This window comes from Denticeps clupeoides, chromosome 4, assembly GCF_900700375.1.
Source record: "Denticeps clupeoides chromosome 4, fDenClu1.1, whole genome shotgun sequence".
Lineage (NCBI taxonomy): Eukaryota > Metazoa > Chordata > Actinopteri > Clupeiformes > Denticipitidae > Denticeps > Denticeps clupeoides.
In genome coordinates, this window is record NC_041710.1 from 9,194,646 (window position 1) to 9,218,821 (window position 24,176).

General features: G+C 39.6%; 1 gene segment (V, D, J or C); it reads right to left on the reverse strand.

Annotated features, from left to right (window-relative positions):
- Window positions 1-1,145: 1,145 nt before the first annotated feature.
- Window positions 1,146-1,804, reverse strand: LOC114789312 (T cell receptor alpha variable 16-like). The segment is given in 2 exon segments: window positions 1,146-1,595; window positions 1,746-1,804. Coding segments are annotated over 2 exon segments (396 nt in total).
- Between the last annotated feature and the right edge of the window lie 22,372 nt (window positions 1,805-24,176).

The following is a 24,176-nucleotide window of genomic DNA, read 5'->3' on the forward strand; positions in this document are numbered from 1 at the left end:
TCTGTATGCAAAATTTGCATTATACACAGTGATATGCACAGTCTATGATGAAATGTGTTATTGATGCAGATTGTATTGTCAGAATGTAAATTTGAACCTCTTCTGGAATTGTCAGAATCTATTGTACATATGTTGTTCACCCTACTAGACTTAATGCACAAGTATTAACAAATAATTTATTTTATACTGTTTTAAATTCATCTCCTGCCTAACTACCTGCAGCCACTTCCAGCAACCGGGGCATGACACAGGTGAAGGAAATCTCTGACCATCAGTGGCCCTCAGACCCTTTCCCCCAATCCTCATCAGCTCCCCCCAGGACAAACCTTATTCGACTATCTGTGATCATCACCTACAGGTCCAGCAATCTTCCCCACAGACATAGTTCTTAATCTGCAATGGCCTTCCCCTGCTCCAGCTTCAGCTCCATCTCCCTGGTGAATGCAAGATAACAAACAAAACTTTCATCCTGAAGGACTTTTTCAATTCTAATGACCTGGACTATCTCTGTGTTACTGAGTCTTGGTTGAGTATCTGTGAGACACATGCTATTTGTGAACTGCTACTGGCTAACTGTACATATTTTAATGCCCCAATAATTTGGGATCACTAAAACTTTGTTTCTGAGATCTCTGGGTTTTGCTCATTAGTTTACATTGAATAATACATTTCTCTGTTCAGAAAATATGAATCGAAAAAATAATAGATTTTAACTAGTTTTTAAATAATGGTAATGTTTGTGCACCTCCATGTTCACCTTAGCACTGGTGGATAAGTAAAGTATTTCTCTTCAAATTTACTTAAAAGTCAGATTTTTTAAATTATCAATTTTAAAAGTACGGCCCTAACATTTTTAACAGAACATTTATTTTACCAACTCTTTGTAAACAAAATGTCAATAATGAGTCTGAGACAGATTTTTTTTATTTGAGGTTTATTTATTACAAATATGTGTAGTATTTTATCTGTATGTCTGTAAATTGGCCATATAATCATATAATCATATAATCAAATCAGATTAACAGGAGCTAGAATTTATAAAATGCAGAAGACACATTAAGGTTCATAATGAAGAATGCATGTAAACAGTATCTGTGATGAACCTGCACTAAAACTGATTTTTTATTTCCAATGCTCATGGCTGATATACTTAATTGGACAAAGATTTCAGCGACTTTCATTTAATTTAATGTGAACGAAACAATACTGCCTCCTGCTGGCAGAATCCTGTGCTCCAGTTCACCTTTTGCACAGGTTTTTGTTTGGTGTCTTCAGTTTTCCTGTCACTGTGGGCTCCAGGGCACAGTAGTACACAGCAGAGTCTGATACTTCAGCAGAGGAGATCTTCAGATCCACATGTTTCTTTGCTTTGTTCAGTTCAGCAGTTAAACGAGGGAAAGGAGTAGTAGCATTCATCACATTTCCGGTCACTTCAAGGACCAAAAGTAAATACTCTGGTCGGGATCTGGGGTACTGCCGATACCACTGTATGTTGTTAACAAAGCCATCATATTCACAGGAAAGATCGACATTTTGTCCTTCAAAGACACGTTCTTCAGTCTTCAGTTGTGTTACTGTCTGAGTGTGACTGTGGCCTGGTCCAATTGAAAAAAATCAAATTAATTAACAGTGTCAAATAATAAAAATCTATTGTATTGATATTTGATAATTCTTGACATGTAACAAGTGTATAATTTAGTGAAAATTGCACAGACTGTGAAAAATACTTAAAATCTTACACTCACCTAGAAGCACAAAGAATAAAATTGAGCAGAACCATACCATGGTGAGGCTGTGTAAAGAATAGGACTGATCCGGAGTGGTTCACTGGTGATTCAGAGTAAGACCCTCCCACATTTGAGAAAAAAAAGAAGCAAAGGTCAATGTGGTATCTGTTGAAGGCAAGGTAGACAGCCCTGACTTTTCACTTGCCAATTATATCAAGACAGTCAAAGACATTAATGTTGCCTGTCATTTGTATGGGTTTGAATGGTAAATATACACTACATGGGTTGCCAGAGATGAGGCACAAAAAGATTGTTCAATCAGGTCTCTAAAATCTATAAAAATTCAATTTCCAACAAATAATGTAAAAAGGTTCAGTGCTGTGTTTAATTTTAACCATAAGCCTTCATCCTTTAATGCTTTATAGGCAAATTAATAAATATCAGTAAAATAGCCACTGATAAAAAAAAGGGAGTGAGGTAGTAAAATAATAAGGTAGTAAAGTGCGAACAAGTACTAAGGAGTGAAGTAGTAAAGTAATAAGGTAGTTAAGTGCATGCTGTACTAGTACTAGGGAGTAAGGTAAAAAAGTAGCAAGGTAGTAAAGTGTGTGCAAGTACTAGGGCGTGATGTAGTGCAAAATTCCGAGCTTGTTGGCATTTTGAAGCACTAATAATCATTTTGACTGAACTAGTGCCGGCAAAAGTCTTACTAGGTCACTTATTGTTTTTTTTTAATTGTTATTGCCACTTTTAGTCCACTAGTACTACAAGTAAATTACAAATCCAAAATACTTCTAGTAATACTAGTGAATCCCAAAATGTTAACTAGTTAAGCATTGTTTGACCTTACTTGTAGTACTAGTAAAGGAATCCTGCTTAAATGTTCTCCAAAAATGTACACTAGTGCAGCCCCATGACCCCCATGCATTAGGGCTTAATGGTTTGGGACTCCCATACGGACAGCTGCGACATTCTGGTGGACACTGTTACTTACTATACATTTGTTTTCAGTTCCCTGCAATCGCCACATGCTTGTGGATCACTTTGTTTGTTTCCTTGGTTTTGGTCTTCATGCCGGTTTTCCTTGTTTGTGTTTATTAAAAAATCCCTTTATCCAGTATGTCCCATTTCTGCACTTCCTTCCCCAGTCAGCTCGCTAATGTGACACTATCTCACAATTTAAAAGAACCTAGAGGATCTGCAAACTCTGACCAGTTTATATCAACGAGCAATAATTTTGCCTAATTCAGTAAACACAGATTCAACAGATTCAAACACAATTAACATAATCGCACTCACTACCCATATCCAGGGCAGGGAACCAAAACTGTAGAATGCGTGTTTCATATTCGTATTGACTAAAAATATCATATATATATATGCGTATGAGTTAAAATGAAACATCTGCTGCTTGTGTGCAGGATTTTGTACAGCGTGTCTGTGGGTTTCTGTCACCGTGGGCTGCAGGGCGCAGTAGTACAGAGCAGAGTCTGATACTGCAGCAGAGGAGATGTGCAGAGACACTTGCTTATCTCGCGTATTCACAGTAGCGTTTATGTGTGCAGGAGCAGAATGTTGCACATGACCTGAAGTCAGTATTAAAAGGAGGTATTCTGGTTTGGATCCTGGATACTGGCGATACCACTGTAAAGTGGATACAGTGCCATCATATTCACAGGAAAGTGAAGCGTTTGTTCCCTCCAAGACATGTTCTTCCGACGACAATGATGATATTTTCTGCTCAAAACTGCGACCTGGTAAAATGAATGAAAGTATTTGGGGTTATTTTAATCTGTCTCGATGTATCGATATGGAACAGATATGAGTTTAAAACACACAAACAATGAGTAAGTTATAAAAATAACAATAAGCCTATAATAAAATTTCATTTTCTGTCACTCACCAATCAGTGCTGTAAAAATGAAAAAAGAATAGAGAGACATCATGGTTTGAGACTTGTGAAGCTGCATAGGTAAACCTCAGATGCCTAACACTATGACTCCTCCTCTAGCTCAGTGGCATTTCCATTGGGGTGGCCAGGATGGATCTGCAATCATTTTTGGGTGGCATACATGTCTCACAAAAAATACAGGGCTATTTAAGCACCTAATCCATACACCGCTATAATATTTGGAATGCAGGTAGAGATGGAGAAGAACAAACCTTATTCGTGCAGATAAAGTAAGAAAGAAGCTATACAAATGTAGCACAATTTACAGATATTTGTATTGTGTAGTGACATCTGTCCTGTCACTACTGATTGTGAGTCACTCTGCAAACTGATCTTTTTATGATCTTATGATTATTAGATCAGATAAAGATTTAAAAACATTTGAATATAAAAATGCATAATGGGCATTCCCTTGCTTTTCTTGAACTGATTACATTTATAATTGTATTTATTTATTTTTTTTAGGCTTATAGAGCTGATGACAATCAGATGATGTTGACAGATGTAGAGGAGCAAGTAAGATCTATTCCCACAAGAATGTAGTTAATTTTGACCCGAGAACAAGAATAAACACTTTTTCTCCTCAAGACATGTTGTTCCATTCAGGTTTCTGAATGGAAGGTCTGGCCTGGGCACACATGAGATGGACGAGGCTCTGCAATGTACAAAGAATCACTGGAGCTGAAGATCCCATTCAGTCATTTTTAACTAAATGAATAAATAGATCAAGATAATTGGTTTTATATTTGAAAATTGACCATTGTTCTACTGACCTGGGCAGTTATCAGTTATCATGCAGATAACGTGCATGAATATGCTGACACAGTGTAAAATTATTATCGTATTATCAAAGAAATGTGTAAATATACAGTGTATAAAAATGTCATAACTTAAACAAGCAAAAGGACAAATGGGCACAAACAACATCACTTTCAGGTTACATCTTTACTCCATACATGACTGAAGTTTGAAGATTTCTTTTTTTTTTCCGGTCAGTCCATAATAAGCTTGAAATAAAACTCACCAAGCTGTCTGAGAATTCTAATGATTAGACGTTGGGCAATGTGGCAAAAAGATGAAATTAACAATAATTTAATTTAATACCTAATCCAAATCAAGGACACTGCCTAATAGGATCTAATAGATTATGTAAAATTTTGAGAATAATATTATTGCCCTGATAAAGAGTTAATATTGCTTTACATGTGTTTTTTGTTTGCTGCATGTGAGATTCGTGTCACTGTGGGCTGCAGAGCGCAGAAGTACAGAGCGGAGTCTGATAATGCAGCAGAGGAGATGTTCAGAAACACACGGTTCTTCTCTTCACTGAGGTGAACCGACAGCCCGGGGACTGGGGGACTAGCTTCTTGCTTAAAATCAGCTTCATTACGAAGGTACAGGAATTCAGGCTTTGATCTGGGGTACTGTCGATACCACAGTAAGGAATCAGTGGTAATAGATCCTTCATATGTACAGGACATGGTGACAGGGTCTCCGTCCTTAAAGACTTCTTTAGAAGAAACTGGCATAATGCTCTCCTCAGTAGTCCAAGCTGAAAAAATCAAGTTAATTTTTAGTCTCAAACCCATGGAATTCAAAATACAACACACAATATTAATACATACCTACAAACTGTAAAAATATACAAATACAGCAGATCACTGTCATGATGTACATGTATGTAGCTCCTGAAACATCTGAGACATCTTTGTTTCACGAATTTTTCAGACCCTCACAAGAAGCATTGTAGGTTTCCTATTGTAGCTGATCAAATTTTTCACCAATATACGTGCTGCAGCACTCAGCAGGTAAAGCCCGACACCTGCTGGTCGTCTCCCAACACAACATGTCCACACCACCCCTCGAGGCCTCATGGTCCAGATCCAGTAAATACAGTGTTACCTATTTTTACATTTAGTAAACTACGATTTGTAAAAGGCAGTTTTATTTCCTGCTCTTTATAAACACACAAATTTATAACATCCTGAACCGTTTCCATTTGGTGGCACTGTGGGTTGAACTGAACCAGCTATAGATGTGGATGTGTGAGTTCTTGAATAGTGTGTGTGCCCTGTGGTTGCAGCCCACCGCAGGATTTGCAATGCAATTAACATAAACAAAATAGATTTTAATTTTTTTTCAAACGATTCAATTTTATTGCTCAATATATATTCTGACTGTTGGTGTCTCTTAAGCATTTACATTTACATTTACAGCATTTACCAGAGCGACTTACAATCAGTAGTTACAGGGACAGTCCCCCCCTGGAGACACTCAGGGTTAAGTGTCTTGCTCAGGGACACAATGGTAGTTAGTGGGATTTGAACCTGGGTCTTCTGGTTCACAGGCGAGTGTGTTACCCACTAGGCTACTACCACCCTAGCAACAATACAATATAGATTAGAGAGCAATACATACAACATACAATCATGATGGTGGTGGAATTAACTTCCCCTTGAGGTCAGTGTACAGTCACTGAGCACTTTCAAACAGCAGCTCAAGGCCTTCAAGCACTTATGTATAGAAACTACAACATAGTGAATAAAAAGATGGTATTCATGGTTGGGGGTCCTAGTGAGCCAGAATTGATCACTTCATCAATGGTAACATGAAAGCACGTTGTAAGTCGCTCTGGATAAGGGAGTCTGCCAAATGCTTTAAAAGTAAATGTAATGAGTCCTTATTTAGGAAAAAAAGATGATTGTAAGCAAGAAAACACAGTATACATGAAGTGCAATGACACTTCATTTTTTTTTGAGTTGCCTCAAAAGTACAAAATTTGCTGTCTTATTAAGGATGAAAAAGATGTTGCTATCCCACTTATAATGCAGCAGAGGAGATCTGCATTTCTTCACGTTACATTTATTATGGAACAAACCTAATTATGGGGCAACCAGAATTAATGATGTTCTTAGGATGGTTTAAATTAAAAATTCAGATTCCAATCCAGGGTACTGACTGCACCACGGCAGTAATCATTTACAGAACAAAGTTCCTTTTTCTCAGACATGCTCTTTAGCCTTCAGATCAGTTCAAACATACAACCTGTTAAAATCCAGAATGTAGTAGATTTTCTTTTCATCCTTCTTCCTCACCATGTCCAGCCATTGTTCCAGATCTTCTTCCTCGCCATATCAAACCGGCATGACTCTAATTTATGTTTCCAGGATTCTGATTTATGTCGACACAATGCCTTGTTCATAAAAGAAATCCTTCATGCTGAATTATCAACAGTGGAAGACTTGTCTTTAATAAAACACAACAAGAGTTCCTCCTTTATGTTGTAGAACATGGTATTTTGGAATTGGTGAAGAATAGGGGTGTGTATTGGCAAGGATCTCACGATACAATATGTAGCAAGATACAATATGTATCAATATATTGTGATACCCTACATATTGTAATATTCTACAGTTCAATGAGAATGTAAAAATAGATATAATTTACAATATGCTGTGTACGATCTGGGGGATCCTATTACATTAATAATTCAGCCAAATCAACATAGTTCAGAACTGAATTTTAACTGTGTTGTCTTTGCAATTAAACACACTGAACTAGTGGACACCAAAAATGTTAAGATAAAATGCATAAGATTGAAAAGAAGATATTTAAGTGCTTAGTCAGTTGTATTGTACTGGTGTGGTGCTTGTAGAGGACTGACCCAGCACATTATTTTTGTATGATATTTGATGTCCCTGTATTGATGCTTTGATACAATATCACTACGTAAAATATTGCGAGATATTGCTGTATCTATATTTTCTAGTGAAGAGTGTAAAAATATAATTACAAATAGTAACAGATAAATGACTGACATGATGGACTTTTTAAAGAGTATGTGACATTTAGCTGACTCTGCATTGAAACACATGGCCTTGTTTAAAACGAATGAAATCAGTCATTGTAAATCCGTGAATAAGATGGTAACACTGGAGAAACAAAAGTCAAACACATGTTTAAACCAACACTACTGTCACAATACAGGCAGATTATTATCAAAATGTCATTTGTCCCTGTTTGCATACATATAATCAAAACTGTACTTTAAAAGCAAGATTTTAAAGATGATTTGATCTCTCACACAGATGCAGTGAATTATAGCTGAGCAGTTAAAACCTGACATTTGCTGGCCAGGCGCTATCATCACAATTAGATTAGATATTAGATATTAGATATTATTTACCAGTGTATATCTGCATTGTCCCTGCCCAGTGTATATCTGCCCTGACTATGGGCCTGTCTGAGGATGGGCTCTTGAAGGCGTTAAGCAGATGGAAAAACAGTTTTGCTTGTAAACACAAATGAGCATAATACATCATCATATTTTATTAATACACGTTATATTTGGATACAATATAACTATAAAGAGCTGAGAAAATATCAAATATCCAGATTTTATATATTATGTTTTTGAAGAAAAGGTGTTTACGCACAACTATGGACATGGCATTTTTGAATCCCTTTTATTAAAATGAATAACAAAACAATCCCTCTACTTATTTTTTTATTTTACTTACTTAAAGTGTGCTTTTTTATTTTGCACTTTAACTGTAAGCAGACTGAAAGTTCTTGTCTGGGTTAACACAGCTTGTTATTTAAAATGTTCCTATGCGTATTTGCTAAAATGCCACATGACCCTCATTTTGGGTTCCTGTGAAGGTTTCTTCAGTCTTCCTGTCACTGTGGGCTCCAGGGCGCAGTAGTAGAGAGCAGAATCTGTTACTTCAGCGGAGGAGATCTTCAGATCCACACGTTTCTTTGTTCTATTCAGTTCAGCAGTGAGACGAGGAACAGGAAGTGTAGCATTTCGGACAGTGTTGCTCACTTCAATGACTAAAAGTAAGAATTCTGGTCTGGATCTGGGGTACTGGCGATACCACTGTAAGGTGTCAGCCAATCCATCATATTCACAGGAAAGATGAACATTTTGTCCTTCAGAAATATGTTCTTGAGTCTTCAGTGTTATTTTCTGCTCATAACTTAAACCTGCCAATAAATCAGCATGGTCACATGTGTGTCAATTGACATTTTTTTGTGATTGAGTGTTACTCAATGATTCATTTACATAAAAAATAAATGAAAATTTTACACTCACCAATTAGTGACAAGCACAAAACAGAACAAAGAGACACCATGGTGACACTGATGTGTATAGGACAAACAGAGAGCTTCTTGTGTATTCTAGACAGGGAATGCAGAAAAAGCCCCTCCCACATTTCTAAAGTTTCAGCTTTAAGATTGTTGAATGTTCTAGTCAGATGTGTCAAAGATGCATTCAAGCATTCATATTTATCAAGAAAGGCTAATGTATTAGGCTGCAGATGATAATAAATTAAGAGCCACCTGGGAGCCAAAACAGCCGGCTCTTCTCTGAAAAGAGTCGACCTTCCCATCACTATTTCCTATTGCCCACTTATAGAAGCTGCTACATTTATTGATAATCTCCTCTGGACTAGATTCAGTGTGGAGAAAATGCAGTACCATCAGAAACTTTTCACACCACTTCACTTTTTTCACAATATATATCAGGGGTGGTAGTAGCCTAGTGTGTAACACACTTGCCTATGGACCAGAAGACCCAGGTTCAAACCCCACTTTCTACCATTGTGTCCCTGAGCAAGGCACATAACCCTAAGTTGCTCTGGGGATTGTAAGTCACTAAACTGCTGGATAAGGGTGTCTGATACCTGCTAATGTTTGACAATGTATTATGTTATTACCTATTCTAAGGTAGCTAGTTGTGCTGATTTCTTACAAACTATTATACACAAAATGGCCCATAATGCCGAAGTGAGAACGTATTTAGACATATCCTTATGTTTAAAATAAATAAAGATTTTTACAGCCTTTACACTCAAAACTGATCTCAGTTGAATACAATTTTCACTGTTCATCCTTGAGATGAAACTTGATTCTAAATCTGTGGTAAATTCAGCTGATTCAACATGATTTGGAATGGCATACACTTATCTATATCAAATCTCAAAGTAGCTTTGACAGCATTGAAGGCCATAGAAAACAAAGTGGTCTATAGTTGAGTGGCCAGATAGAAGCCACTCCCCACTAAAATGCACATGGCAGTCTAGAATCAGGGTGAGAACAGGCACTGCTCGTCACCTGGCTAACACTATTCCTACTGTGAAGCATGGTGCTGGCAGCATCATGCTGTGGTGATTTTTTTTCCTGTACAAGCTAGGTCACATAGAGGGTAATATAAAATATAGACATATCCATGAAGATAACCTGCTCCAGAGTGCTCTGGAACTAAGGCAACAATTCATCTTCCACAGTCTAACCAGACTGAGCTTGCAGTAAGCCTTGTTTCTGATTGCCTTTTGCCTCAAACCGATCTTGCCCCCAACTAGTCTCTCCTGATTGCCCTCCTGATTCACGTTCTGACCCTGATGTTGCCAACCATCCCAGCCTCTGACACCGCATCCGCTCCTGTTGACCCACACCAGCATACTGCCTGCTTCCATCATCTACCAGTACACTCATGGTGGTGCTGCTTCTCTTCTTCCCACTACCCACTTTGTATGGCTTCATGCTCGGCGTTGCTAAGCTACACGCTAAACTACAATTCCCGCAAGCGTGCCCAATGTCCACTTTCCTGATAGGATATTAAGAAATCTGAAGTTGACAGTTGCGACATTGGAATTTGTTGGAGTATTGCTCGACCCAGGCTGGCTAGCACACTGTGGTTGATTACCTGATTGGTGCTACACTGGGGGTGGCAAGAGGTGGACCATATACACTTTGCACATGAATAGTCTAAATGATTACATTTCTTGTTTCACTCTATGTGTTTTAATTAATTTAAATTGTTTGGCTTCTCTTAGTTCAAAACATGGAAAATACAAACAAGCGAGACTAGAAATAAAGCGTGCTTATGTTGGCAGTGTAATTGGACACACGTGGAGTCTGAATTAGCTGAAAGAGAAACAAGGATGTGGCACCACCTGGTGGGTCAGAGGTGACATTAAGACATCTTCTTAAACAGCTTGATATTCTCTATTTTCCATCACATTTATAAGGATACTATTAATGCATTAATTCAACAGCAAGAGTTGAAGCAGTGAGATGAGCAGGTCATTAACTACTTTAACCAGCGCTGTTTCAGTGCTATGATGATGTCTAAATCCCGATTGATATACTTTATGACCGTTGTTGATGTTTAGGTATGCACTCAGCGACTGGGCTACGACTTTTTCTAAAATTTCTTATATAAACGGAACGTTGGATATCAGCCCATAATTCGAAAGCTGACTGCAATCAATATCAGGCTTTTTAATTAGGGGTGTAAAGACTTGGTACATGGCCGGTGCTAAGTGATGAGTTAATAATTTTAATGAAAGGATTTATAATATCAGGTGCTACTTGTTTAAGGAAACTTGTACGAAGCGAATCCAATGCACAAATACATTGATTTGATGACGAGAGTTTAATTCATTCATACTCTTTAAGAGGGTTGAAGCGTTCTAATCGGTGGTCAGTTATTTCAAGATTATTTTCCATAGTAATATCAATGCTGTTTGGAGCTGTTTGTTATGCTTTTAATATTATCTCTATTCATAACAATTTTAGTATTAAAGAAATTCATACAATCATTGCTACTATGATGATATTAAGTGGTAGTATCTGTTTCTGTCTTATTCCTGGTTAGTTTGGCTATAGTGTTAAACAGGAATCTGGGATTATTTTTGTTCTTGTCTATTAACGAGGAGAGATACATCGATCGAGCCGTGCTAAGAGCCTTCCTATAGTTAAAGAGGGTCTCCTTCCATGCTATTCGGAATACGTTCAATTTACTTCAACACCATCTAATTTCTGAGCGAGCGCGTGTGATCATTATACCAAGGTATTATATCTCCCACCTTTATACAGTAAAAACTGAGATGCCTGATATCCATACTGTCTGTACCATTAAAGTAAAACAAGTTGACAGTTGGTTTCAGTTGGTGGGTGGTAGTAGCCTAGTGGGTAACACACTCGCCTATGAACCAGAAGACCCGGGTTCGAATCCCACTTACTACCATTGTGTCCCTGAGCAAGACACTTAACCCTAAATTGCTCCAGGGAGACTGTTCCTGTAACTACTGATTGTAAGTCGCTCTGGATAAGGGCGTCTTATAAATGCTGTAAATGTAAATGTAAATGGTTTCATATTTGCAGCTCAGTCTGATGGACAGTCCTTCTTCATAGTTGTACTGATTCCCATCAGGAATGACTTTATTAGTCAGTGCATCTGTGTAAAAAAAGGTATGGAGTAAAGGATAAAATCAATTAAAGATGTTAAGAGATTAAAGACAAATATATTTTATAATTTAAGTGGTTCACCTTGTATCACAACTATGTACAGACATTTTAGAAATACACCAATACAGCAATCTGAATACTGCAGTGACAGACATACAGCACACACCCATATTAACCACCCCCAACACAGGGATGTAAAACTTATGCAAACTCCACAATTACAAAGCCAAGCCAAAATTTTGCAGATTGGAGATTGTTGGTCATTTGTACCCTTTGTACAAGATGCCATATAAAGATGCCATATATATACTGTATATATCTAGCCTGCTGTGTTTTGCTGTGCAGGTTTTTGTACATTGTCCCTGTGTTTCCTGTTGCTGTGGGCTGCATGGCGCAGTAATACAGAGCAGAGTCTGAAACTGCAGCAGGCGTTATATCCAGGTACACTTCGTTTTTCTCTTTATTTACTCTAATTGTCAGTCGGGAATCTAGATCTGACGTTTTGGATTTCCCAGTGCTGTGGAGGGCTTGGACCAGATACTGTGGAGTTGATCTTGGATACCAGTAGAGAGTAAATGCAGAAGAGTAAGTACAATTCAGGGTTACAGTAGATCCTTCATCAGTGTTCACATCGGTTCTGACAGGTTTTATAGTGCTTCCACTGCTGTAATCTGGAAAAAATAATATAAAATTAACCAAAAACAGTATTAAATAAAGTACAGATATAAAATAAAACACATTTAAAAACTGTAGAACATAAAGAATCTTTATGTTAATAATAAAGAACAAACAAGAAAAACCATCCTAAATACATTTACCTGAGAGCACAGAGAACAAAATGATGCAATAGACCACCATTTTTGCTTGAATCATCTAAATCATCCAAACTTCCTCTGTTTTATGCTGACAGTTTTTTTTGTCCACGACAGCACATTTGTGGGTGTGAGCCAGGTGTGAGTCCGTGAGTCGTGGGACTGGAGGAGCATAGACGCTTTGAATGCAAGAAGTGAGCGGTCGTGGACAGTCAGCAAGAGCGGGAGTGCCCAAAAGTGGTGCATCATCCGGACGTATTCTCCACAGCAGGAGGTGCGGTGGAAAAGATAGTTCTACTGGGAAGCACAGGGTGGGGGGCCAGAGGCTGAAGAGCAGTCAAACGGCTCAGGAACTAACTAACTAAATCACTTTTTAAAGAAAAATGCACATTACTGTGGGCTGTGTACATGTGCTCAAGGAGGAATCATACATAAATGAATTGTGCATTTTAACTATCAAGACATTTACTCTAGGCATTGCTGTAATATTTATAGTACTACTCTTAGTGATGATAATATAGAAGGAGGATCAAGGGTCTGTAGACAGGGGAATTGGTCCCTGTCAAAAGGTTGGACAAGATGATGGGGTTTTATGAGGAGACATGATTTTGGAGGGCTGGTGAGACAGTGGCCAGTACAAATTCTTGACCATAACCTGTATCAGAAATATTGCTGAAAAAAAAGAAAATGGAGTTCTACTAGTAAAAAAAAGTAGAGAAATCTTGGTTAACTCTCCTAAATCCATTTGGGGTTGTTTTGGCACAATGTGTGTCATTTGAGATTCACTTGGAGCCAAACTATAAAACCCATTTGTTTCAATTTAAATGCCATTATTTACTCCATCTATTACAACAGCTTTGAGGATTTAAATATAATCCTTATATAATACAATTACATAATTATTATATTAAATATTTTATATAATAATTTATGTAAAACTAATATTACATCATATTGTAGTTAAACTATATGCCTTTGTAATAGTTACAGTTCCAATAACAGAGAATAACTGCAAAGGATTTCCTTTCAAGGCTATTTTAAAACTCACAAATATATATTTTATATATATACTGACATATTTTTATTTTTACAACTCACATTCACTGTTTTATTTAGCTATTCTAGGACTATTTATTTGCTTATTTGTGATTTTTTATAACATACTCATGGGACTAATAAAGGCTCATCACCTTAAACAATGAAATATGAGTCAATAGAAAGAGCGCCCTCTGCTGTGTTCTCTTTTTCTCATGTGCATTCTTCAGCAGTCAACTCTCTGTTCACTCTTTAAATAACTTGCAATTCTTATTGGCCAGTTTGCAAGACTGTCAGCTCATTTGAGTTGTCAGAGCCAATAGAATGAAGGGGCTGTCACAGAATAAACTTAAACAACACAATTCACTAGTCACAAGTACCCAAACACAAGAAAATGTTAGGGTTAAGTGAATCCTAAATGAAAAGTGAAAGTGAGGTGATTGTGATACACAGCAAGCACACAACGAAATGTGTCCTCTGCATTTACTCCATCACCCTTAGTGAGCAGTGAGCAGCCATGAAAGGTGCCTGGGGACGAATTGTCTGAAGACAGGATTGTATCAGGGCAGAAATCTAAAAATAAATTCTGAAAACAGAAACAATTATGCTGCTTTGAATGTCCCAATGACCAATACTGATGTACATGTGATTTATCTTTTTTTATTTTAATAAATTTGCCAAGACCACAAGTAGCCTTTTTTGACATTGTCATTATGGGGAGTTGTGTGTAGAATTTTGGAATAAGGCTGTGCCATAACAAAATGTGGAAAAAGTGATGCACTGTGTAGTGGCAAATGGATTTAACAGTTTGAATCTTTTAGTTCCAGAGATTTTCTTTCAAATAATGAAACATACCAAAAACCAATCATAAAAAAAGGGAAACAATCTAATACAGCAGCCTATAATTATAATGAAGGGAGGCAGCAATGATTCTGTTTGATAATGCAATGTTTTGGAATTCAAAGATAAAGCTGAGAACAGAATTTACCTGTCATCAATGGAAAAATATGTTTGAATTTATTAAATGTATATGTGGAATGATGGTTTTAATATTTTCATAGCATAAAAGAACAAGGATCCTGTTAAGATCAATGTTTTCTATGGTTACAGGTGCAACCACACTTACTCTACTCAGCTCTAAAACTCTAATAATATGTGACTGATATGAGGAAATTATTTTGATGTTCTGAGAGGAGTTTTTGTACAGGGTCTAAAGGAATTTGTAACACTGTGCTCTCAGAGCACAGTAGTACAGGGCCGAATCGGCCACAGTTACACTTTTAATGAGGAGTTCTGTAGCGTCTTGAGATGTAGAAGAGCCAAACCTGGGGTTAGGTATATGTTCATAACTCAACGATCTCCCACCTTTGTACAGTAAAAACTGAGGTTCCTGATATCCATACTGTCTGTACCAGTAAAGTAAAACATTTTGACTGTTGGTTTCATATTTGCAGCTCAGTCTGATGGACTGTCCTTCTTCGTAGTTGTACTGATCTCCATCAGGAATGACTTTATCAGCCAGTGCATCTGTGTAAAAAAAGGTATGTATTAAAGGATAAAAAGAATTAAAGATGTTAAAAGATTAAAGACAAATATATTTTATAATTTAAGTGGTTCACCTTGTATCACAACTATGTACAGAAGTAAGATTTTCTCCATGTGGAATATTAGTAGCATGTCAGGGCATGCACAAGTGCTCCTCTGAGGTGATGCTCTGTGTGTGGTTTAGAAATGACCTTCAGTTAAATAAGAGCTGAAGAATTCAGACAGGAAGTCCCTGCTGCTGCTCATCATTCCTCACCGCTTTCATGCTACAGGAAAACAAACACAATGCACAGATGCATTTGTTTAATTGATATTTGGAAAGTTATATTCACCAATGTTTTTATAGGCTCTGCAAAACACAAAGGCCCTTTAAAAAGGGCGCCTCACCAGCCTGGGAGACAACGACCCGGAAGAGGAAATGGAAGCGGGCGGTGATAAGTATAAAAGTGAGGTAACCCCAAGGAGACACGCTCCTTGTATGAGTTTACTCGCCAGAGACGCTAACTCTCTCACCCACGCCCAAGATAATTGTGATTCATGAAATACGACCTTCGCCTGCCCACGACTACGAGAATTGCCTGATCCCCTGGAAACCACGAAAGAACCCCGACCGGAACTTCCTGGCTACGACCTCTGCCTGCCCCTGACCTTGAACTTGCCTGGCCCATCGGTTACCTTGAACTTGCCTGGCCCAAGACCTACTCCAGTCCAGTCCACGCCCCCGGACCATCCTGAAACCCGCCGTCTTCTGGTTCTCCTCTGCCCCGGTCCTTCCCAAAGAACCCCGAGCTTACTCCTCGCTGCGTTGCAGCGCGTCCATTGCTTCCTCTCCGTCCTCATTCCTCGCCGGCCATTCTGAAATGTACAACCTTTCAACTGTTTGTACATTTTTTGCTAATACTATAACACTAGGAGATATTAATATTCATGTCAACATTTACAGCATTATTCAGAGTGATTTACAATGAGTAGTTACAGGGACAGTCTGTTACATCCCTGGATGTACGCTCCCTCGTGTTCTGTGTGTCTGGCTGTGTTTTTGCATCCTGTCTCTTTTAGGTTGACTGTGTGGGAGGAGTTGAAGCCTTCTAGCTCCACCTACCATCTGCCATTGGTCACCACCACCTATATAAAGAGACTTCAGATGGTGTTCGGGAGGTCCCCAGGGTCTGCTAGGCACTTATGCTTTCGGGAGGTCCCCAGGGTCCACGGAGATCTGCATGGAGCTCCGTTGGGGATCTCATTTGTGTGTCTTGTTGCTTTGTGTGATAGATCCCTTTGTTGTTAGCCTGTTAGCTGTTAGCCTGTTATGTGCCCTTTTTGTTAACTTGTGTGCGTTTTGAGATCCCTGCTGTTATCCCATCCCTTCCTTTAGGCTGTTTTGATGTTTATTAGCTGTCCTGAGTTTGTTGTTTATTGTACCTGTTAGCTCACTGTGAATAAAAGCACTGTTTGTACGCTTTGTTTGCTGGTGAGTGTGTAACAGTGGACTTCCTCCTCTCCACACCCTTGTTGCGTTTCTGAAACCCCTAGACTTAGGAACGTGACACAGTCCCTCTGGAGACTATCAGGGTTAAATGTCTTACTCAGGGACACAATGGTAGTAGATGAGGTTTGGACCTGTGACTTTCTGATCTTCTGGTTCATAGGCAAGTATGTTACCCATTACCACCCCTCCTAACACACTCTCTTGTGTCCATCTGCTGCAAATTTGTTCATTCACAGTGTGTAACTCCCGTGTAGGGCAGTAATCTGTGTCAGGGACTAATCCATGTTTAGCTTTGTATGTTATTAACAGAATATTATAGTCTGTTTTAGCTGCCTTTTGGCATTCCTGACCCGGTAAAGACCAGAACATCACCTTCTCCTAGCCGCCCCCAACACAGGGTTGTTGTCATGATCCGGTTCGAAAAGGGGTTACTCCGGTTCACTGTTGTCCTGTGTAATGTTCCCTAATCGTTTTCACCTGTGTAAAATGTATAAAGCTGCCCTGTTCGTTTCTGTTCGCTGTCAGGTCTTTAAAGTTATGTTCCATGTTCACCCGTGTCTCGGATGTCTCCCCGGTCTTGTGCTTCACCCATTAAACCCCTGTTTTGTGATGTCATTGCATCCTTCCTTCCTCGTCACCTCTCAGTCCTCCTCTCCATTCACCTGCCATGTCATGCCCGTATGGTTTTGACAGTTTTAAAACTTCTGCAAAATCTGCAAATACAAAGCCAAGCCAGAAATATAACCAGGAGGTGTTTTCGTTAATCATTGTGCAGATTGGAGATTGTTGGTCATTTCCACCCTTGGTACAAGATGCCATATATAAATATATACTGTATATATCTAGCCTGCTGTGTTTTGCAGTGCAGGTTTTTGTACGTTGTCTCTGGGTTTCCTGTTGCTGTGGGCTCCATGGCACAGTAGTACAGAGCAGAGTCTGAAACTGCAGCAGGCGTTATATCCAGGTACACTTCGTTTTTCTCTTTATTTACTCTAATTGTCATTCGGTAATCTAGATCTGACGTTTTGGATTTCCCAGTGCTGTGGAGGGCTTGGACCAGATACTGTGGAGTTGATCTTGGATACTGACGATACCAGTAGAGAGTAAGTGCAGAAGAGTAAGTACAATTCAGGGTTACAGTAGATCCTTCCTCAGTGTTCACATCGGTTCTGACAGGTTTTATAGTGTCTCCACTGCTGTAATCTGGAAAAAATAATGTAAAATTAACCAAAAACTGTATTAAATAAAGTATAGAAATAAAATAAAACACATTTAAAAACTGTAGAACATAAAGAATCTTTATGTTAATAATAAAGAACAAACAAGAAATACATTTACCTGTGAGCACTGAGAATAAAATGATGCAATAGACCACCATTGTTGCTTGAATCATCTAAATCATCCAAACTTCCTCTGTTTTATGCTGACAGTTGTTTTTGCCACTGACACTAAATGTAGCACCTCCCCCTGATTCACAATGAAAAAGTTATGATGAAAACGAATGCTAGTAAATACCAGTACATGAACAACAGCACGTTACATTATTGCTGCTTTATATTGCTGCTATGAAATCCTATACTGATCCTATTCTGAACCAAATTAAGTCTGACTCCAGGGCCTGCTGTGTGAAAGTCCTGGCACCATGCGCCCTGTCCCGTGATTCTTGTTAAACCCTATTTTGCTGCACCAGTCTCTGTTTCCATCATTCTGGTGTGCTTGTCTATATACTACTATTTGTGGCTTTTTAAAATGATGTAGCTTTGATAAATCTTTGGGCCACATTGCTTATTTAGTTTCTGTTATAAATAAAGAGTCTGTCCCTTGCACTTGTGATGTTGTACCCTTTATTGCACTTGCATTTGATTGACTGTTACTGTGACTGTTCATTTCTGTAAATTCATAGATGGAATATTTATTGGGATAAATAACCACACAGTTTGAGTACGATGTATCCTGCAAATAAAACGCCTTACATGTCCTGCACATTTCATTTGCAAAATTAAGTATGGGTTGGAATATCTAACTATGCTAATTGAATTCAACACTAAATTGCAAGTGAGACAACACACACCTCTGTACAGCGGACGATGGGAAATGTTGGCAGGAAATATGTGATGCAGAAGCATATACTATAGGTATTTATTCAGCATTAAGGAAACTGGGTAGGTTCACAGAGCACAGTCATAGAGAGCAGTAATTGAGTCTTTATTCCTCAATGTAGAGTGTGTGAATGTGTTATTAAACCAAGCATTTGTGGTGTCACTGTTGCTCCATTATGGAGCTGCTTTTAACAAAACCTTTAACTTCCAGTACCAGTAAAGCTCAATGTTTGTGTTGCTGGTTTCAAATCAAAAGTCAGTCACATAATTTTCTTCATGACTTTGTACTTTACTGTCTCAGTTTCATCAGCCAAACAGCTGTAATAAGTAAGTCAAACAATGTTCATAGTAATAATACATCCATTTGCCAAATTCATGCATTATGCGTTTGTACAATAATATTTTTTACATACAAAGAATATTACTAGTATTCATTTCTTAATATTGCTTACAATTAATTGCTATCTGTTTTCATGAGACAGAAAGACCCAACCCATACATTTGAAGCACTACCTGTTTTTTCATCTGCAACTGTGATCTCTAACTGTGCAGCATGAGGATGTGCCGTGGAACAACACAATTTCTAATTTGTTGCTCATTTGTGATGCTTGAGACAGGTTTTGAGATTGGTTTTTGTAGAGGGGTTAAAAGTGCATCTGTCACTGTGGGCTGCAAAGCGCAGTAGTACACAGCAGAGTCAGACTCCTGCAGGTTCTGGATTGTCAGAGGAACTGCTTTTGAGCTGAGACTGGCATTAAATCTCTTTTTGAAATTTTCACCATTCGATCCTGAATTAGAAAACCTTTGTAGAATATATGTAGGAAGTCCACTGCTGTTTTGTTGGTACCAGTAGAGATATGGCATCGGCAAATTGGTACTGAATGTGCAGTCCAAAGTAGCAGATTCTCCTTCAGAGAAAGTAAGAAAACCACCTTGCTGCTCAACAGTGTCCTTTGACCTGGATTCTGAAAACAAATTCAAAACATATAACTACATGTAACAAAATATGATTATGTATTATTTGAATTTTTAAGTTACATACCCCAAAAACTTGAAAGTACAAATATAAGTCTCAGCCAATGTTTCATGTTTGAGGAGTTGAAGGGACTATATCACTCCCCATACTTCCACCCTTGGAGGGTTCACTTTCACCCTTGGAGGTTCTGGGAGGGGCTCTCACCATGTCAAAACTCTGCAATATTGCCATCTTGTGACAGATCACAGAATAATGTACTGTGTTTCCCATGATAAGGGTTCCGATTTGTCTCCTGTTGAAGTTGAAAGGAAGGAGCTGGGGATTGTAAAAACAAGATGACTGGTCTGAAATGGGTAGGGTAGGCAGATTTAAAAATAGCTTATTCATTGGTTAGTGTGAAATGTGGACTTAGATTTTATTGAGTGACTGTGCTGTTAAATTACTAAAATTGTTCACTGATCTTGTGCTGATGTTCTGCCTGTCAGCTCTGCACATCCCTGCTCATCCCTAGTGTATAAAAAAACAGTTCGTTATATGTCTTGACAGACATCTTCAAGATGTCTCCGATCCATCACTGGTCCCGGCACATCATACCAATGCTGAAGATGCCTGCAGTGACGTGCCACAATGACTACAGTCCCTGACAAAAGTCTTGTCGCTTGTGTACAAATTGACCTTAAGTGCCACTGAAATATACTTCTAATCAAGCTTTTTTTTTTTTTTTTACAAGAAATGGCTCATTTTATTCCCAACAGCTTTTGTAATAATGTTTCAGTGCAAAACAAAACTGTCATAAAAGTATTCTATTATTCAATTGGTAAAGCCCATTGAGTCCATTTCTGCATAAGTGTTGTCATATGAGTTTCACCTGTCACTAAAAATGGATCAATTAGGTCTCAGGTGTGTATAAAAAGAACCCCAGTACACTAGACATTCACATCAACTGCAACTAGACCTCTAAACATGCCTAAGATTCACCCTGACAGTGTTGATTATCAGACAGAAAGTGTTGATTATCAAGAGGCTGAAGACCAGGTCCACTGCTGATGTGGCAGACACATTCAATGTGTCTCAGCATCAAGTACAGAGGATAAAAAAGACTGGAGACGTTTTTGACCAGCCCAGGTCAGGCAGACCCCGCAAGACAACTGCTCAAGAGGACCATTTGTGGCTCGAAAATCCAAGTCCAGCCCATTTTCCACTGCAGCAGAGCTTCACAAGACCTGGTCACCGGAAGTCCCTGTGTCAACCAGAACAGTTTGTCGGATTCTGTCTCGAAATATCCTCCATGGTCGAATCAGTGCCCAGAAGCCAGAACTAAACAAAAGACAATTGAAAAAACGTGTGGCATTTGCCAAGGCCCACAGCCTGCTAAAAAGATGGACGCTGGAAAAGTGAATTTTTCAGATGAATCTTCTGTTGAATTACACCACAGTTGCGCAAATATTTCAGGAGCCCACATAGATCTGAGATTCACCCAGAATACAGTGAAGTTTGGTGGTGGAAAAATTATGGTCTGGTGTTACATGCAGTATGGTGGTGTGCGAGAGATCTGCAGGGTGGAAGGCAACCTCAATAGTCTGAAATACAAGGATATCGTTGCTACCTTTTATATTCCCAACGATAAAAGAGGCCAAATTCTGCAGCAGGATGGTGTTCCATCACATACTTCCATCTACACATCAAAGTTCTTCAAGGCGAAGAAGATCAAGATGCTCCAGGATTGGCCAGCTCAGTCACCAGACATGAAAATCATTGAGCATATGTGGGGTAGGATGAGAGAGGAAGCATGGAAGATGAAACCAAAGGGAGGCAGACTGCTTTCTTTGCTATTCCTGATGACTTCATCAATAAATTGCATGAATCCTTGCCAAACCACATGGATGCAGTCCTTCAAGATCATGGAAGTCATATGAGCTATTACTAACACCAATTGATTAATTAAAAGTCAGGTTAATAGCAGGTGTTTCTACAAAATATATAAGCGACAAATCTTTTGTCAGGTACTGTACTAACCTGTTGTACAGCAGAACCTGGGGTGCATTTGTGGGTGGGAGCCAGGTGTGAGTCCGTGAGTCATGGGACTGGAGGAGCATAGACGCTTGGAATGCGGGAGGTGAGCGGTCGTGGACAGTCAGCAAGAGCCGGAGTGCCCAAAAGTGGTGCATCATCCGGACGTATTTTCCATAGCAGGAGGTAGGGTGGAGAAGATAGTTCTACTGGGAACCACAGGCGTGGGGGGCAAGAAGCTGAAGAGTAGTCAAACACTCCAGGTTCAAACAGGATCAAGTGAGGATTATCCAGGAATCAAGGTCAGGGTCAAACGGTCGGCAAGGAAGACATCAGATCAAGGTAAGGCTTATAGCAACATGATAAATATAGATGATGAGTTTGCAATCTTTGGAAATTTTTGTCTGACTGGTGGTTGACCTTTGGGTGGATGACTTCCAGGTCAATGGGTTCAGGCAGCTGTGATATGTACTCACACTACTCATCATAAAGGGCTTTGAAAGGTTAATCATGCCGCACATTAAGGAAAACCTATCCACCTCCTTGGATTTACTTCAATTTGCATACTGGCCCAACATACTGTCCTGGCCCAACATACTGTCGCCATACCCTCTGCCCTCTAGATCTCCTTGACATGTCTTGACAAGAAAGACTCATATGTCAGGATGTTATTCGTAAACTTAAACTCTGCCTTCAACATAATCATCCCGCAAAAGCTGGTTGTGAAACTGAGTGAGCTTGGTCTGAACATCACTCTCTGCAATTTGGTCCTGGACTTCCAGAAAGACAGGTCCCAGGGAGTTTGAACGGGTGGCAACGCCTCCTCCATCATCAGACTACTACACAGCCAGACACACCACCAACTACATCATCAAATTTGCAGATGATACGACTATGCTGGGACTGATAAACAAGGATGAAGGGACTCTGAATGTGTGACGTCCATGCGGGCATGACGCGGCGGGTGATCGGGGAGCAGGACGAGGAGTGACGAGGAACAAAGAATGAAGGACGCTTTCACCTGACATCACGAAACCGGGGTTTAATTGTGAATCACAAGACAGGGGAGACATCCGAGACGTAGACACTGGTGAACACGGAACATAACGTTAAAGACCTGACAGCGAACAGAAACGAACAGGGCAGCTTTATACAATTAAACACCGGTGAAAACTATTAGGGAACATTACACAGGACAACAATTAAACTCCATTTCGGTAACCCCATTTCGGACCGGATCCTGACAGAATCCCCCCTCCTATGGCACGACACCTGGCGGGCCAGAAGAAGCAGTCCATGAAGGAGGGAGGAAAGTCTAAAACACAGTCTTAAATGGTCCGAGTGGACAGGAGGAATCAAACGGAATCGATTCGAGGAGAGAAAAGATGATGAACAGGGAGGAATGATAAATGACTGATTGAATGAATGAATGGTCCAGTATTAACGATGGGCGAGCGGCGGTTCTCCAGCGCAGACGGCTTCGGGCCAGTGTGGTACCGGCACCTCTCCCTGTCAGTCTCCGGCTCGCCCCGCTGAATGGCCGCTCCACACCTTCAACGCCGCCAGACACGGGACTGAGAGGCAGGGGTCGGGACCCTGCTGAACATGAAGCCATGGAAGGCCAGGCTGCGTCAGGTGGCGTCCAAATGTGGGTCAGGTCTTTCTGTCACGTCCATGCGGGCATGACGCGGCGGGTGAACGGAGAGGAGGACGAAGAGTGACGAGGAATGAAGGACGCTTCACCTGACATCACGGAACAGGGGTTTAATGGTGAATCACAAGACGGGGAGACATCCGAGATGTAGACACTGGTGAACACGGAACATAACGTCAAAGACCTGACTGTGGACAGAAACGAAAAAGGGCAGCTTTATACAATTAACACAGGCGAAAACGATTAGGGAACATTACACAGGACAACAATTAAACTCCATTTCGGTAACCCCATTTCGGACCGCATCCTGACAGAATGTTGATAAAAATATATAATTGGTTCAGCGGTAGAGATTGTAAAAAGGACCAAGTTCCTTGGAGTGCACAACTAGTGGCAACATGGGCGGTTGCCCAGGGTAGCATCACAGGCATCTGCAATTTTATTTTTTATTTTTTTGCATGCGCCAATGTTGCCCTGACATCATGATTGCATGGGCACCGATTGTTTTTTAATTTCCCGTTTGTGGTTAGTAAGGGCGCACTCATTTTGCAAGGTTCGGCTGCTGCTTCATGGGAGAGGCAGGAGATTCTCTGACTGGCTGGCATCTAATTACCAGCTC